Source organism: Carettochelys insculpta, chromosome 21, assembly GCF_033958435.1.
Source record: "Carettochelys insculpta isolate YL-2023 chromosome 21, ASM3395843v1, whole genome shotgun sequence".
In the NCBI taxonomy this organism is placed as follows: Eukaryota; Metazoa; Chordata; order Testudines; family Carettochelyidae; genus Carettochelys; species Carettochelys insculpta.
In genome coordinates this window covers 22287127-22302704 of record NC_134157.1, presented here as the reverse complement: position 1 = coordinate 22302704, position 15578 = coordinate 22287127, and the positions used below count along the sequence as shown (strand labels likewise).

Below are 15578 nucleotides of genomic sequence, written 5' to 3'. Positions count from 1 at the left end.
TTATTCTTCATTTGCATTCCTCCTTGTTTCATTTTTTTAGTTACCTATATAATTAAGTGTTCTCCTCTAGGTCTTTTCCTTTTCTTTAAAATTGTTTAATATTTGGTTTTGACCACTAGAGAGCAGCTGCTTTTCTTTGCAGGAAGTGAATTTTTGTCTGTTCCTTCATGCATCATGTGTTTGGAACTGTAAGTGCATCGAGATGTTCATCACAGTAAGGAGGCTTTGAAGCCCATCTATTATACACAGTTTCTTTTGGCGGGTGAGGAGGCAGGGAGAAAAGATGTAAAGAAGAAAGGAGAATGAGATTCTGTCAAGTCTGTATCTCCCGTGGGCTCACTCCACATGTATGTATTTGTGATCTGTTGGGTGGCTGTGCCAGTGTGTGTTAGATGAGGGGCTACAAATATTGGTAACAATTCCACAGTCATGATGGTTGTCCAGACAAACCATGCTCTCCATGCAGCAAGGTAATGTAACCACTAAGCACCTCATTAATTCTTCAATATGTACAAAATGTACTTTGGTGAATTAAATCCAGTTACATTCTGCAGAGATGAGTAGCATTTACTTTGGTGCACTGGCAGGCTATTCATGCAATTAAAAAAAATGGTCTGAGTGATTTTCTGAACATCCCTTTTTGCTACATTGAAAAAAGAATTCCTGAAAGTCCTGTGATTTTGCTGGAGGTTTTTTTTATACGAATCATACTTGGACCTCACAATAATGACATTGCTGCCCAAACTGCGTTCTTTTCTTAGTTCAGAGTGAGTTATACTTGCTACCATTTCAGTCCTGGTATCTTAGTGAAAATGTGCTGCATTGGTTGGATAACCTTGAGGTGGTTCCAGTAAAATCAGATGAAACATCTAACACAGAACGTGTGTGCTTTGCTCTGGCACATCTGGACAGTACCTTCTAGCTATCAGGTTTCCTGAACTGCCCTTGGAAAATCAAGGTGCAAACATCTGCATTAGTAGGTATATGTCTGAAATGCTAGAGTCTGTCCCTGCTCAACTCAGTATTTGTGCTATCGCTGCATGTTGGTGCGGATAGAAGGTGAGCGAAAGCACTTTGAATGCCAATAATCATTTTTAAAATGTCACTATTAAGAAAGGTTTATTAAGAAAGCTTATACCCTAAGAAATCAGTAAGTCTTTGAGGTGCCGTAGGGCGTCTTGTTTTTGCTGAAACAGGCCAACATAGCTACCTCGCTGAAAATTTTCTTTAAGAACTGTTTTTATCTTCCAGTTGCATTTGCTGGTGGCATGTTTCCTACATACCTGTCTATGCGTTACAGCAATGGATGAAGGAATCAGCAATTTTTATGCTTTTATATACTTTGTACAGCCCATACAGATTTATTTTAAAGTATTTTGAATAAGTGTGTTATATTGTAGTCTTGGTTGTTGCTCTAGCTCTTCATATTATAAAGTAGACTTGCTTTAGTGCAAGAAATAAAAACACTAAATTTAATGTGTATGTATTTATCAATTCTTGCAAATGGCTTCTGATTATTTTTGGCTGTCTGTAACTTTTTGCATGGTATTCATATCCCATTCATTAGTGAGCTTTCACAATTAAATGCTTCAACCCTTTACTATTTGTTTCTCCACTTTGTGGGCACTGAAACATGTTGAGATATCATACCAATACTAACTTCTATTTCTCAATTGCAAGTCCATTTTTGAAAGGTAACTTCCATTTATATTTCCCTTTTTTCTGTTTGCAAGAAAATGTTTCTTACTTTATTCATGTTGACAACTGAAAAGCCTTGGACCTAATTAAAAGAATTTCCACTAGCACCTTTACTGAACCATTTCATTATGCTGCATTGCACAGATTGCATTTTGAAACATGGTGATAGTTTCAATCTGACCTTTAAACCTGAACTGCCAGAAGTATAAAAATCTTTAAAAACACTCCCAGAGTAAGCTGCATATATATGTGGCTGTTTGGTTAGAACTAATCTTCGTATTGAACAGTCTCCATCTTATTACCAAAAAAAAAAAAAAAAAAAAATCCACATTGCCATCTCTTTAGACAGAATATAGTCTGAGTTCAGGTTTTGCAGACTATTTTGTTTTATGTATTAATTTATTCTAGAGTAAACAAAGAGCAGGTTTACTTTTCTTTACTCATGAGTCTAAATAAATTATTTTTAATGCTTTGTTATTTAGGCTACATTTTTTTAATGTAAGAAAGTGAAAAAGTGGTTATTGATTGAAATGAGTAAACCTTTAAGTCCATAAAATAAGCACATTGTAGTGCTATTTTAAATTTAAAGAAGGCGCTCCTCTTGCACATACTGCACACGAGTGGGTTTATTAATTTTATACAGTTCTTCAGTAAATAGTTAGTATCTTCTATCTGAGGGTCTCAGTGATTTCAAAATGCTAATTTATTAAGCTTCACAACGCCCCTGTCAGGTATGTCATTATTCTACTTCTTTCATAAATGAGGAACCTAAGATGTAGAGAGGTTATGACTTGCCCTAGGCCACATTAGAAGCCTGTCAGAGAGCCAGGAATAGAATCTAGATCTTCTGATTGCCATTCCTGTACTTTAGCATCACACATCTCTTTCCCCGAGTTTGTTTTTAAAAGAAAACACTAACAATGTTCTGGGTTGATTATGAGAGATCTTCAAGATGTAGCTGCTGTGCAAACTTTTAAGAGAGAAATAAATTAAACATAACTAATTTTTATGCTAACATAGAAAGCAAAAGCCAAGAAAATAAAAGCTACAGTTGTTACTTGGCCTTTCAAACATGGGTGAGTTAAAGATAAAATTAATAATTATGCTTCTTTGTATCCTGTTCAGACTTGAAAATCTGATATTACATTTGGCCTACTGAGAATGAGCCTGTTTCAGGCACATTATGGTTTCAGTGAAGGCAAATGAGCCATAGATTATAGACATGATAGACCTACTAAAACTATTATAGTCTATCATGTTAGTATGTGCTTAGATGCTCATTAATGCATGGATTGTTCACATAAACTATAGCATTTGGATTTATGAGCAATGCTGGACGCTTCCTTAATTCTCCATTTTGTAGTATATTATAGTAATGTCAGGCTTTTTAGGACAGAATTACTGTGGTACTTCAGAAGAAGTTAAAAATATGCATACAGAAATCTCTTTGCAGTTGTATCTGGAACAAAAATTCAACACAAACAAATGAAATGTATTAGTATGGGTTACATTTCCTGCATTCCATATTGTAGCATGTGCCAGCAAAAAGACATTACTTTTTTAGATTTTGTGAAAGATAAAAATTATAAAAAAGATGATCAGCCATTGCTTAAACAGAACAGCAGAATTGCAAGTTCCAAGAAAAGTTGTTCAGTAAGGCCAAGCATACCGCTTACTGAGTAGGTAATAAACAGGATAACATAGAGGCAATGCATTTATTGTATTTCTAGTGCTCTTAAAAACCCTCAGACTTTCTTATGGTACCTGGCTTTTTTATGGGTGTTCCTAGCCAAAAGCTTGTCTTTTGAGAATCAGTGCAAACTGCTAGCAAAAGTATTACGCAGAGATCCTTTGGCAGAGATACATACACACAGAGGAAGATAGGACACAGAGCTATGATCCCTGGAAGGAAACATTGAGATCTTCAAGGTAAATTAGGAAATCATATTTATCAGTTCGTACTCTGTGGGTTGACAGAGACTTTTTCAGAAACACAACCACTCATACCTACTTCAGTGGGCAAGAGACTCTCAACCCTAAAAACAACCTTTTGTGGAATTAACCTAAATCTATACTGCCACAGAAGATAGACCTGCTCAGGGTCGATCTTTGGGGGGCGGGGTGTTGTTTCACATATGTGCAAAACAGCATGTTCTGGTGTCAAAGTCAACCCTGTAGCTCCTCATGAGTGGCAAGGATTAAGGAAAGTAGACGGGAAGATCACTGCCTTCAGCGTTATTCTGTGTAGACAGCCATTGAAGTCAATAATGATAAATCCATTTTAGATACACAATTGGCATAGCTAAAATGGTGTATCAGCAGTCGACTGCTATGTATAGTGTACACATAGACTTAGGCTGTGACATTCTGTTAGATAAAACAAAAGAAACAGCTGAGTCTTTTTCAGGAGTATGTGGTCTTAGTGCTCCTACATCCTCTGTCTTTTTACCTATTTCACTTCTGTGACATCTGTTTCAAAGAGAGAACTTATCCTGTCTTAGCATCTTCAACACTAAAAATTGCTGCTGACGAAACTATTTGTTAATTATTCGGTTGCAGGCATTGCAGCTCAGGCATGCATATGAATGTTTGAAGAGGTTTTTTATCTTATTTCTCTGCTTGTGTTTGAGAAGCAAAAATGCTGTCACTAACAGTGGTATGTAGATACACCTCAGAAGTTATTGAGCTGCAAGCACTAAAAAGGAAGGACATCAAACTAAGACACAACCTATTTATAAATGAGAAATTTTGAAGTACAGAAAATGGTAATGGGTGGTCCTTCAAAACTGCAGCCCTTGAAGCATGGGGAGAAGAAACCAAACCTGAATGCTTGGGTTCAAATTTGCACGTGTAAGACAGGTGGTGCAGTTGATATTTGCTTAGTTACTAACAGTGAGTATTTCTTTGTGTAAATGGTAATGAGACCATTAGGACTATGTTCACCTGAAGTGCAGCTCTGTGAATCTGAGGTAATTAAACACCTCTAGTATGAAAGAAAAAGGGCAGTGAAGGTTAAGTGAGGAATAATGTAATGCACAGGTGGTGTAGAGTTTTTGAGAAGCAGGAAGAAAAGAGTCTTAGTTGATATTGACTATTTCAAAGGTTGGAAATGTCACCATTGTGATTGGAAGACGCTTTTGTCATTTTTGTAGGTTTTCTTTCTAATTGAGTAAAAACATTTAATTTTGAATTTCAGTTCAAGGTTTTAAAAAGGTTAAGGTGAATGAGTATGGTGATTCTGTCTGAATATCCTCAAAGATCTTTTATTTCCCATTCACAGTATATAATCAGGATTGGGGTCTTATTGTGGTAGGCAGTCTACAAACATGCATAATTTATCTCTACATATTTTAGCTTTTTGAGAATAAAATTTATATAAAACTACATATATAAAACCTGGGAAGCAGTGATCATGAGATGGTAGACTTCGGGATCCTGACCAAAAGAAGGAAAGAGCAGCAAATTACACACCTTGGACTTCAGAAAAGAAGACTTTGATTCCTTCAGGAACCTGATGGGCAGAATCCCCTGGGAAGGGAAAAGGAGTCCAGGAAATTTGGCAGTATTTTAAGGAAGCCCTGTTGAAGGCGCAGAAAGAAACTGTCCCGATGCGCAGCAAGAGAAGTAAATATGGTAGGAGATCGGGCTGGCTTAATGGGGAAATCCTTGGAAAACTTAGGCACAAAAAGGGAGCTTACAAAAAGTGGAAACTGGGACAGATGTCTAGGGAGGGGTATAAATGTATAGCTCGAGAATGTAGGGCAGTTATCAGGAAGGAGAAAGCGCAACTGGAATTGCAACTCGTGAGGAATGTGAAGGATAACAAGAAAAGTTTCTACAGGCATGTTACCAAGAAGAAGGTGGTCAGAGAGGGCGTGGGGCCCCTATTGGATGAGGGAGGTAACCCAGTGACAGATGATCCAGGGAAAGCTGAAGTACTTAATGCTTTCTTTGCCTCTGTCTTCACGGACAACGACAGCTCCCGGACTAATGCGATAAGTGATGCATTGTGGGATGAAGGTGGACAGCCTTTGGTGGGGAAAGAACAGGTCAGAAGCTATCTAAAAAAGCTAAATGTCCATAAATCGATGGGCCCGGACCTAATTCATCTGAGGGTTCTGAGGGAGTTGGCGTATGTTGTTGACGAGCCCTTGGCCGTTATCTTTGAAAAGTTGTGGAGATCGGGAGAGATCCTGGATGATTGGAAAAAGGCAAATGTAGCAACCATCTTTGAAAAAGGGAAGAAGGATGATCCAGGGAACTATAGGCTGATTAGTCGTACATCAGTCCCTAGAAAAATCATGGAGGGGCTCCTCAAGGAAGTCATTTTGAGGCACTTGGAGGAGGGGAGAGTGATCAGGAATAGTCAGCATGGATTCATGAAGGGCAAGTCATGCCTGACCAATCTGATTAGTTTCTACGATGAGATAACTGGCTCTGTTGATAGGGGAAAATCAATGGATGTGATTTATCTTGACTTTTGCAAAGCTTTTGATACAGTCTCCCGCAGTATTCTTGTTGGCAAGTTAAAGGAATGTGGATTGGATAAATGGACAGTAAGATGAATAGAAAGCTGGCTAGAAGGTCGGGCCCAGAGGGTAGTGATCAATGGCTCGATATCGGGATGGCAGTCATTCTAGTGGAAAGGTTTGGTTCTGGATCCTGTGTTCTGTTCAACATATTTATCAATGACCTGGATGAGGGGTTGGATTGCACCCTCAGTAAGTTTGCGGATGACACTAAGCTGGGGGAGAGGTAGATATGCTGGAGGGTAAGGACAGGGTCCAGAGTGACTTAGACAAATTGGAAGACTGGGCTGCAAGAAATCTGATGAGGTTCAATAAGGACAAGTGCAGAGTCCTGTACTTGGGCCGGAAGAATCCCAAGCATTGTTACAGGCTGGGGTCCGACTGGCTCGGTAGTAGTTTTGCAGAAAAGGACCTGGGAGTTGTAGTGGACAAGAAGTGGGACAAGAGTCAACAGTGTGCTGTTGTAGCCAAGAAAGCTAATGGCATATTAGGTTGCATCAAGAGGAGCGTTGCCAGTAGATGCAAAGAAGTGATTATTCCTCTTTATTTGGCTTTGGTGAGGCCGCATCTGGAGTACTGTGTCCAGTTCTGGGCCCCCAATTAGAGGAAGGATGTGGATACACTAGAGAGGGTCCAGCGGAGGGTGACCAAAATAATTAGGGGGCTAGAGCATATGACTTATGAAGAAAGGTTGAGGGAATTGGGACTGTCTAGTCTGCAGAAGAGAAGACTGAGGTGGGACTTGATAACAGCCTTCAACTTACTGAAGGGAGGTTGCAAAGAGGCTGGAGAGAGGCTGTTCACAGTGGTCACTGATGGTAGAACACAGAACAACGGTCTCAAGTTGCGGTTGGAAAGGTCCAGGTTGAACATTAGGAAAAACTTTTTCACCAGGAGGGTGGTGAAGCATTGGAATGGTCTACCAAGGGAAGTAGTGGAATCTCCATCCCTGGAGGTGTTTGTCTCGCCTCGACAAAGCCCTTGCAGGGTTGTTCTGATGGGTTTGGTCCTGCTTAGAGCAGGGGGCTGGACTCGATGGCTTTTTTAGGTCTCTTCCAGCTCTATTGTTCTATGGTTCTATGATTCTATACATATCTATCCCTTAATGTTTATAACTACTTATTTGTGACATTTCATTTACATGGCAGGCATTGGTACAGATTGAATCTCTCTAATCCAGAAGACTCCTGTCTGGCAACATCGATAATCCAGCATGATTTTAGTTAGCTGGTCAACCACTTATCATCAATGTGGCCAACTTTTCTGTGGTTCTGTAAAGTTTATTTACACGCATCAGTCCTGGCTCTCAATGTTCTGTGCTGTTATTTAGCTGTAATTTACCCCTAAATGTCTTCTAAGAGCCCAGTAAGTGGGGGAAAGTGTTCATAATGCTGGTAGACAATATTTACTTCCCATGGTCCAGCATGTTCTCTCTTTTGGCACTGGTGAGGCCCTGAAGATGCCGGACAAGAAAGGTTCAGCCTGTATTAAACTTTATTTGGTACCATTCCTAAAGAGCAAAAGGAAAAGCAGGTTTCATGGAAACTAAGGCCAATGTGAAGAAGCCATATAAACTCTTTGCACTGGAGGTCCCCACACCTAAACCATTCTTTTTAAATGACAAATCCTGATTAATTTTCTCATATTGTGATGTCAATAGGAAGAGGTTTTGAAGTTAATAGATAAATTAAACAGTAAAAAAATCACCAGCACCATCTTATATTAATCCAAAAATTCTGAAGGAACTTAAATATGAAATTCATAGAAACACAGAGCTGGAAGGGACCTCAAGAGGTCATTGAGCCCAGCCCCCGGCTTCAAACAGGATAAACCCCAACTAAGTCATCCCAGCCATGACAATGTTAAGCCAGGACTTAGAAACCTCCAGGGATAGAGATTCCACCACCCATCTAAACAACACATCCCAGTGCTTCACCACCCTCCTGATGAAGCAGTTTTTCCTAGCATCCAACCTACACCTCTCCCTCTGTAACTTCAGACCGTTACCCTTTGTTCTGCTGTCTGTCACCACTGAGAACAATTTCTCTCCATTCTTGGTAGAACACCCCTTTCAGAAGTTGAAGGCTGCTATTAAATCACACCTCAGTCTTCTCTTTTGCAAACTAAATAAGCCTGTATCCCTGAGCCTCTCCTCATTGGTCATGTGTTCCAGCCCCTTAATCATTTTAGTTGCCCTCCGCTGAACCTGCTCCAGCACATCCATGTCCTTTCTAGACTGGAGGGCCCAAAACTGAATGCGGTACTCCAGATGTGACGTCGTCAGTGTTGAATAGAGGGGAACAACCACAGCTCTAGATCTGCTCAGAATGCTCCTCCTAACGCACCCCAATATGCCATTGGCCTTCTTGGCTACCAGGGTACACTGTTTACTCATATTCAGCCTTTCATCCACTATAATCTCTAGGTTCCTTTCTGCTGTACTGCTGCTTAGCCAGTCAGTCCCCAGCGTATAACAGTTCTTGGGATTCTTCAGTTCCAAGTGCAGGACTCTACACTTCATCTGGTTGAACCACATCAGATTTATTTTGGCCCAGTCCTCCAATTTATCCAGGTCACTCTGGATCCTACCTCTACCCTCCAATATATCTACCTCTCCCCCTAGCTTGGTGTCATCCACACGCTTGCTGAGGGTGCGCTCCAGGCCCTCAATCAGGCCATTAATAAAGATGTTGAACAAAACCGGCTGCAGAACCGAGCTTGCGGGCACTCCACTTGAAACCAACTGCCATCCAGATACTGAGCCATTGACCACTACCCATTGGGCCTGACTGTCAAGACAGCTTTCTTTCTATCTTGTGGTCCTTGTATCCAATCCATACTTCCTTAACTTGTTGGCAAGAATGTTGTGGGAGACTGTATCAAAAGCTTTGCTGAAGTCAAGGTATATTATATCCACTGATTTTCCTGTACCCACAGAGCCTGTTATCTCATCATAGACACTAATCAGATTGGTCAGGCAGGACGTGCCCTTGGTGAATCCATGTTGACTACTTTTGATCACTTCCTCTCTTCCAAGTGCACCAAAATGGATTCTTTGAAGATCCTTTCCAATATTTTCCCAGGCACTGAGGTAAGGCTGACCAGTCTATAGTTCCCTGGATTGTCCTTCTTCCCTTTTTTAAAGATGCGCTCTATATTTGCTTTGTCCAATCACCCGGGATCTCTCCCAATCTCCAAGAGTCTTCAAAGATAATGGCCAAAGACTCGGCAATAACATCTGCCAATTTCTTCAGTACCCTTGGATGCATTAAATCCAGACCCATGGATTTGTGTATATCTAGTTTTTCTAAGTAGCTCTTAACTCGTTCCTACCCCACTGAGGGCTGCCCTCCACATTCCCTTATTATATTGTCTAGCACCATAGTGTGGGAGCTGTCCTTGTCCATGAAGACTGAGGCAAAAAAAGCATTGAGTACTTCAGCTTTTCTTACATCATCTGTCACTAGGTTACCTCTCTCATCCAGTAATGGCTCCACACCTTCCCTGATAACCCTCTTATCAATATGCTTGTAGAAACCCTTCTTGTTATCCTTTGCCTCTCTTGTCAGCTGCAGTTCCAGTTGTGCCTTTGCTGTCCTGACTATTGCCTGGCATTTTCTAGCCATATATTTATACTCCTTAGTTATCTGTCCAAGTTTCCACTTATTGTATGCATCCTTTTTGAGTTTAAGATGACCAAGGATTTCCCTGTTAAGCCAAGCTGGATGCCTTCTATATTTGCGTTTCTTGCTATGCAGCAGGATTTTGTTCCTGTGCCTTCAGCAAGACTTCTTTAAAATACTGCCAGTTCTCCTGAACTCTTTTCCCCTTCATCTTTGTTTCCCAGGGGATCCAGCCCATCAGTTCTCTCAGGGAGTCGAAGTCTGCCCTTTTGAAATCAAGGGTCTATATATTATTATTCACTTTTCTTCCTTTTGTCAGGATCCTGAAATCTACCATGTCATGATCACTGCAGCCCAGGTTGCCACCTACTTCTATTACTACTACTAGTCCTTCCCTGTTTGTGAGCAGCAAGTCAACTTGTGCAGAGCCCCTGGTCAGTTCCATCAGCACCTGTAACAGGAAGTTATCCCCAACAGTCTCCAAAAACTTCCTGAATTGTCTGTGTGCTGCTCTATTGGTCTCCAAACAAATGTCTGGATAATTAAAGTCTCCCATGAGAACCACTGAAGTCTCCTAAGAAAACTAAGCAGCCAGGGAATAAAAGGGAGGATCTTGTCATAGCTCAATTACTGGCTAAAACTGAGAAACAAAAGTGTAGGAATAGACAGCCAATATTCACAAGAAAAGGCTAAATAACAGATTCTTCCCCTGTGTGTCCTCAAGGATCTCTGCTGGAGTGAGTGCTATTCTCTGAAAACATCCACTCAATTTGCAGTGGTCAAAAAGACTACCAAATGTTAGAAACCATTAGGAAAGGAATAGATGATAAACCAGAATATAACATAATGCCACTATACAAATGCATGGTACAGCCCCAGCTTGCAAACTGCATGAAGTTCTGGTCACCTCATCTGAAAAAAAAGATATATTAGAATTTGAAAAGGTGCAAAGAAGGGCAACATAAATGATTAAGGGTATGACACAGCTTCTGTATACAGAGAGATTAAAATGACTTGGACTGTCCATCTTAGAAAAGAAATAACTAATGGGTGATATGCTAGTTTTCTTTACAGTCAAAAATGATATGGAGAAAGTGAATAAAGAAGAGCACAAGAACTAGGGTCAGATGATGACATTAACAAGCAGCAGTTTTAAAGCGAAACAAAAAGGAAATACTACTTCACACAATGCACAGTCACTCTGTGAAATTTGTTACCATCGGATATTGTGAAGGCCAGAAGTGTAAGTGGGGTCCAAAAAGAATGAGATGAACTCATGAAAAATAGGTCCATCTGTGGCAATTAGCCAAGATGCACAGGGATGTAACTGTATGCCGTCGGTGTCCCTAAATCTGCAACTGCCAGAGGCAGAGACTGGACAACAGGATGAATCACTTGAGAAGTTTCAGTGTTCTGTTGACTTCCTCTGAAGCATCTGTCCCTGGCTGTTATCAGAGACAGGACGCTGATTTTGATGGGCCATTAGCCTGACCCAATATGGCTGCTCTTTTTTGCTAAAACTGAGGGAATGAAGTTTACTGGCAGGTCCTGAGGGGGAATAATGCACAGCTGCGTAACTAGCTCAAAAGAACACCAGATCCTTATTCTTTTAAACATTTAATAATAGATTAAAGTAAGGGCAGCTTTAAAAAATTTCTTCTTCCTGCAGTCCTGTCTGCAGACTTCCTAGGAGAGTGTTCTCTCCTGCTGGTGGCCAGAACAAGTAGCTGGAAATTCAGTTTCCCTAGAATGGAAAACTCATAGTTCAGACTGTGTGTGTCATTCATTCTCAAAGCTGCAGCAGATGCGGGGACACTTAGTGAAACAACTTGGACTAGTTCCCAGTTCAATATCTTGTTTTGTTTATGCCATGAAGATGATCTAGGATTGTTGTGTACTTGCAGGTTTCTGCACTCAAGAACAGATTAAAGAAAGTCTCCACAACTACTGGTGATGGAGTAGCAAGAGCATTCCTAAAAGCCCAGGCCTCTTTCTTTGGGAGTTACAGAAATGCACTGAAAATTGAACCCGTAAGTAGAAAATCAATATGTTAACGCAGACGTTGATATGTAGTAGTGGTAGAAATTGCCCATAAGATGTCCAGATGCATACAGAATGGGGTAGTGAATACTACTGAGACTATTCTTAGCTCAGTGGTTTGAGCACTCCCCTGCTAAACCCAGGACTTTGAGTTTAATCCTTCAGGGGGCCATTTAGGGGTCTGAGACAAATAAATTAAAAAAAAAATCTGCCAGGGGATGCTGCTTGGTCCTGCCAAGAGGGTAGGGGACTGGACTCAATGACCCTCTGGGGCCCTTTGCAGCTCAATGAAATGCGTATCTCAGTGTGTGTGTGTATGTGTGTGTATATATATATATATATATATATATATAATTGTATGGAGCTCAGTAAAGCAGGTTCAGCTGGACTGCTGTGTATACTGGCCAATGAATCTCAGAAAGGATGCTATGAAATAGAGCAAATAGTGAGACATAAAGGGTCTAGGAGAAGTCTTGTGTAAAGAGAGATTGAAAGGAATTTGGATTATTTACTTTAGAAAGGAGATAATTAAGAGGGGGGCATGACAGATGTAAGTAAAGTAAATGGTATGGAGAAGGTTCAGTAGGAACTTCTGTTCTCCTAACTCCTGTCTCATAACTCAAAAATAAGGGGAACAGTCATTGACATTTAAAAGGTGAAAAATTTAAAACAAAAAGAAACATTTTTTCACACAACATTACACAGTGGAACTCATTGCTATAGGAAGACACTGAGACCAAGAATTTAGGAAAGTACAAAAGGAGACTGGATAGGTATATGGATAATGACAATAGCAAGAGCCATAATTAATTACAAAAAAAGCTTTGAAAGGATATTAATCCTAGAACTTCAGGGATTAAGCCAATCTCTATCTATTATAGAACAGGGTGCGACCTATGTGTAGATTATTTCAAATCTACCTACTTCAGGGTTGTACCTTCTTCTGAAGCATTTGCTTCTGACCAGAGTGAGATGGACTAGATGGACCTCAGATTTGTTCCAGTCTGGCAATGCCTCTTTTCCAATGTAAGAGTTTTATGAAGCTTTTTGTTATGGTGATTGGCTTCCTTTTGGGACATAGAATATGTTTGTAGTCCTATTGGTCATGATAGGTAGGGCCTGAGTCGACGATGTGCTGTACAGGATAGGTTTAAGCCAGAAGGCACACAGAGGATGGAAGGGGCTAATAGCTCAGTGCTCCATAAAATACTTGTAACCGTCTTAGTGAGATTTCTATTTCTGTCCTCTTCTTTCCCTCCAAACAGAGGAGACTATCATCCAGGTAAATTAAAGTAAAATGTGGGGGATATTCTCTGCTTGATGTTCAGGGATTTAAGGCTACTTCAGATTAGACTGATGGAAGCAGCACAAAGAAAATCCCCACTGAGTGGAGAATGTGCCTTTTGCCTTAATGCTTTCATGCCTTGTTGTTTTTCCTTGAGCATGCAAGGGTCATGATGGAGAACTGGTGACCACAGTGAGGAGCAGGAATACTATAGGGAGAGGCTGAGATGGAGTAATGGGTGTGGATGCGTTAGTGGTGACCCACAAAAGGGTGCTGTCTTCTGCATTCTTTCTCTGGAGATGAATACAGGATTCTAGTATGCAGGCATGTAAACACATTTCACATACACAGGTTGTTCAAACAAAAGACAGAGTTTGGGAGACAGTTTTTTGATTTCCTTATATTTTCCCTGCCCAGAAATTTATTACAACCCTTTATTACTGCACTCAGTGTTTTGCATACTATAAATTATTTGTGGATTTCATAAAGCTGGAGGGAGAAAAATAGCTTGATCAGATTTTTAAATAGTCTATCCAACATCTTCAATGAATGAGCATAACTCCATCCAGACATATTCACTGTTCAAAAATAACACTCTTAAATTCAGCATAGATCAGTTTGTCCTCTTATTCTGATAGCAGGGATATATGTATGGTATTGTGTATAAGTATAAATGCAGTTGATTTATGTGTGCATGGCTCATAGAAGTATCAAGTGTGGATGTCGTGCTTTTAAAGTACCAAATATAAACTAACTGGAGCGACTTTAATTCTCATCCATATAATTAACAAAAGTGAAAGCAACAAGACAGCCTGGCTATAAGCCTCCTTTATCCATGTCAAGCAGCCTCCGACTTCCCTTCATTCGTTTAGGCCTTTTTTGCTCTCTGACACTCCTCCCACTAGTTGCCAGGCAACTCTAGGAGTATTGGTGTACGTGCTGCTTGGATATGTGTGAGGGATTAACTAGTTAAGGTTGGGGTTTTTATGAAGAAGAATAAAATTGTCAATTGCTTTACTGGGAATAACATCTGGTATTTTGAAGGCTGAATGGTACAGATTTGATGATGGCACACACCTTTGAAACTACACTTCTCCCTTCTTGGGAGAGCTAATCAGAACAGGTAAAAAGCCTCTTTTGATTTGCATGTTTTTCCCACAAACAGAAATTCTCTACGTAACTGAGACGTCCTTTTGTACAAATCCATCTTAAAAACCCTATTTTATGAGGTTTTTAGTCTGATCTCAAATACCAGGGAATATGAAGGAACTATTTCTTTCCTAAATCCTTGTATGTGTTACCTCATAACAAGTATCAGAGGGGTCGCCATGTTAGTCTGTATCAGCAAAAACAATGAGAAATCCTTTGGCACCTTACAGACTAACAGATATTTTGGAGCATAAGCTTTCATAGGCAAAGACCCACTTCGTCAGATACTTATGTTCCAAAAAATCTGTTAGTCAATAAGGTGCCACAGGACTTCTTGTATCTCATAACAGTATATTTTTGATGCTGTAATAAAGATGTCCTCTGAAAACTTGGCAGCTTTGTATACTGGAACCTCCTTGATTAAGTTAACTAGAAAGCTATATTTAAACCCTATACTTTTCAAAGTGTATTGATGGATTTGTGATTAAAGCACAAGTCTAGGAGTCAGGTGGATGCTGTTATGAGTTCTGCCCAGGATTTACTGCACAGTTTGGGCCAAATCGAGCAGTCTATAAATGCCTTAGGGGTTCTTTTGTAAAATACTGATATCTTACCCACATTAGTGGAGAGGGATGGTTTTGAGGCACGTAGTACATGAGGAATTAGTTCAAATTTTATTGGGAATAACTTTAAGTTTTGCCTCATGTATAGTGAGTGTCAGCACGTAGAACATAGTTTCAGACTGACCATCCATACAGTCAAGCTGTGACTAGAGAGACCTCATCTGGAATTATTGTGGGGCTAAATCTCTGTTTACAGGAATGCAAATATAAGTAAGCAACAAGCAAAGAGATGCAGGAGATTTGCATGTCAGCTTTCGGAAATTCTCCTTTGTCAATATCTTGGTCATCTCTCAGTCTACCGTTGAGTCACACATCATCTGTGCAGTTGAGCTGTATTCAGTGCAGTGAGGAAGGTTCTCGATGATGGAAGATTGGACGCATCTGGTCAAGAATGGAGCTCGGTGTCTTGCGCTGAGACCTTGTTAGGTACTGAATCTCACTCTGATTTAGCCAGCATCTGATGGAGGTTTATGGACCTTACACCTGAAAAAGATCTTCATGGCACCATTTTCCAAATGAATAAGGTTTTAGTTTTAAATGTCTATAGTTAACTTTCAAAGCAGCGTCACTAAGTAGGTGTCAAATTAAATTGATCTTGTGTATTTTGAAATGAATCAAAAAAGCAAATGGA

The 15578-nt window shown here is 40.2% G+C and overlaps 1 protein-coding gene across 10 annotated transcripts in view; it reads left to right on the top strand.

Annotated features, from left to right (window-relative positions):
- Positions 1 to 15578, top strand: part of DENND1A (DENN domain containing 1A) — a 406341-nt gene that overhangs the window by 275862 nt on the left and 114901 nt on the right. For all 10 annotated transcript variants that reach the window (XM_075015674.1, XM_075015669.1, XM_075015672.1 and 7 more), the window contains exon 13: positions 11755 to 11880. In XM_075015674.1, coding sequence (XP_074871775.1) covers positions 11755 to 11880 — 126 coding nt within the window. The remainder of the gene's footprint in view (positions 1 to 11754; positions 11881 to 15578) is intronic.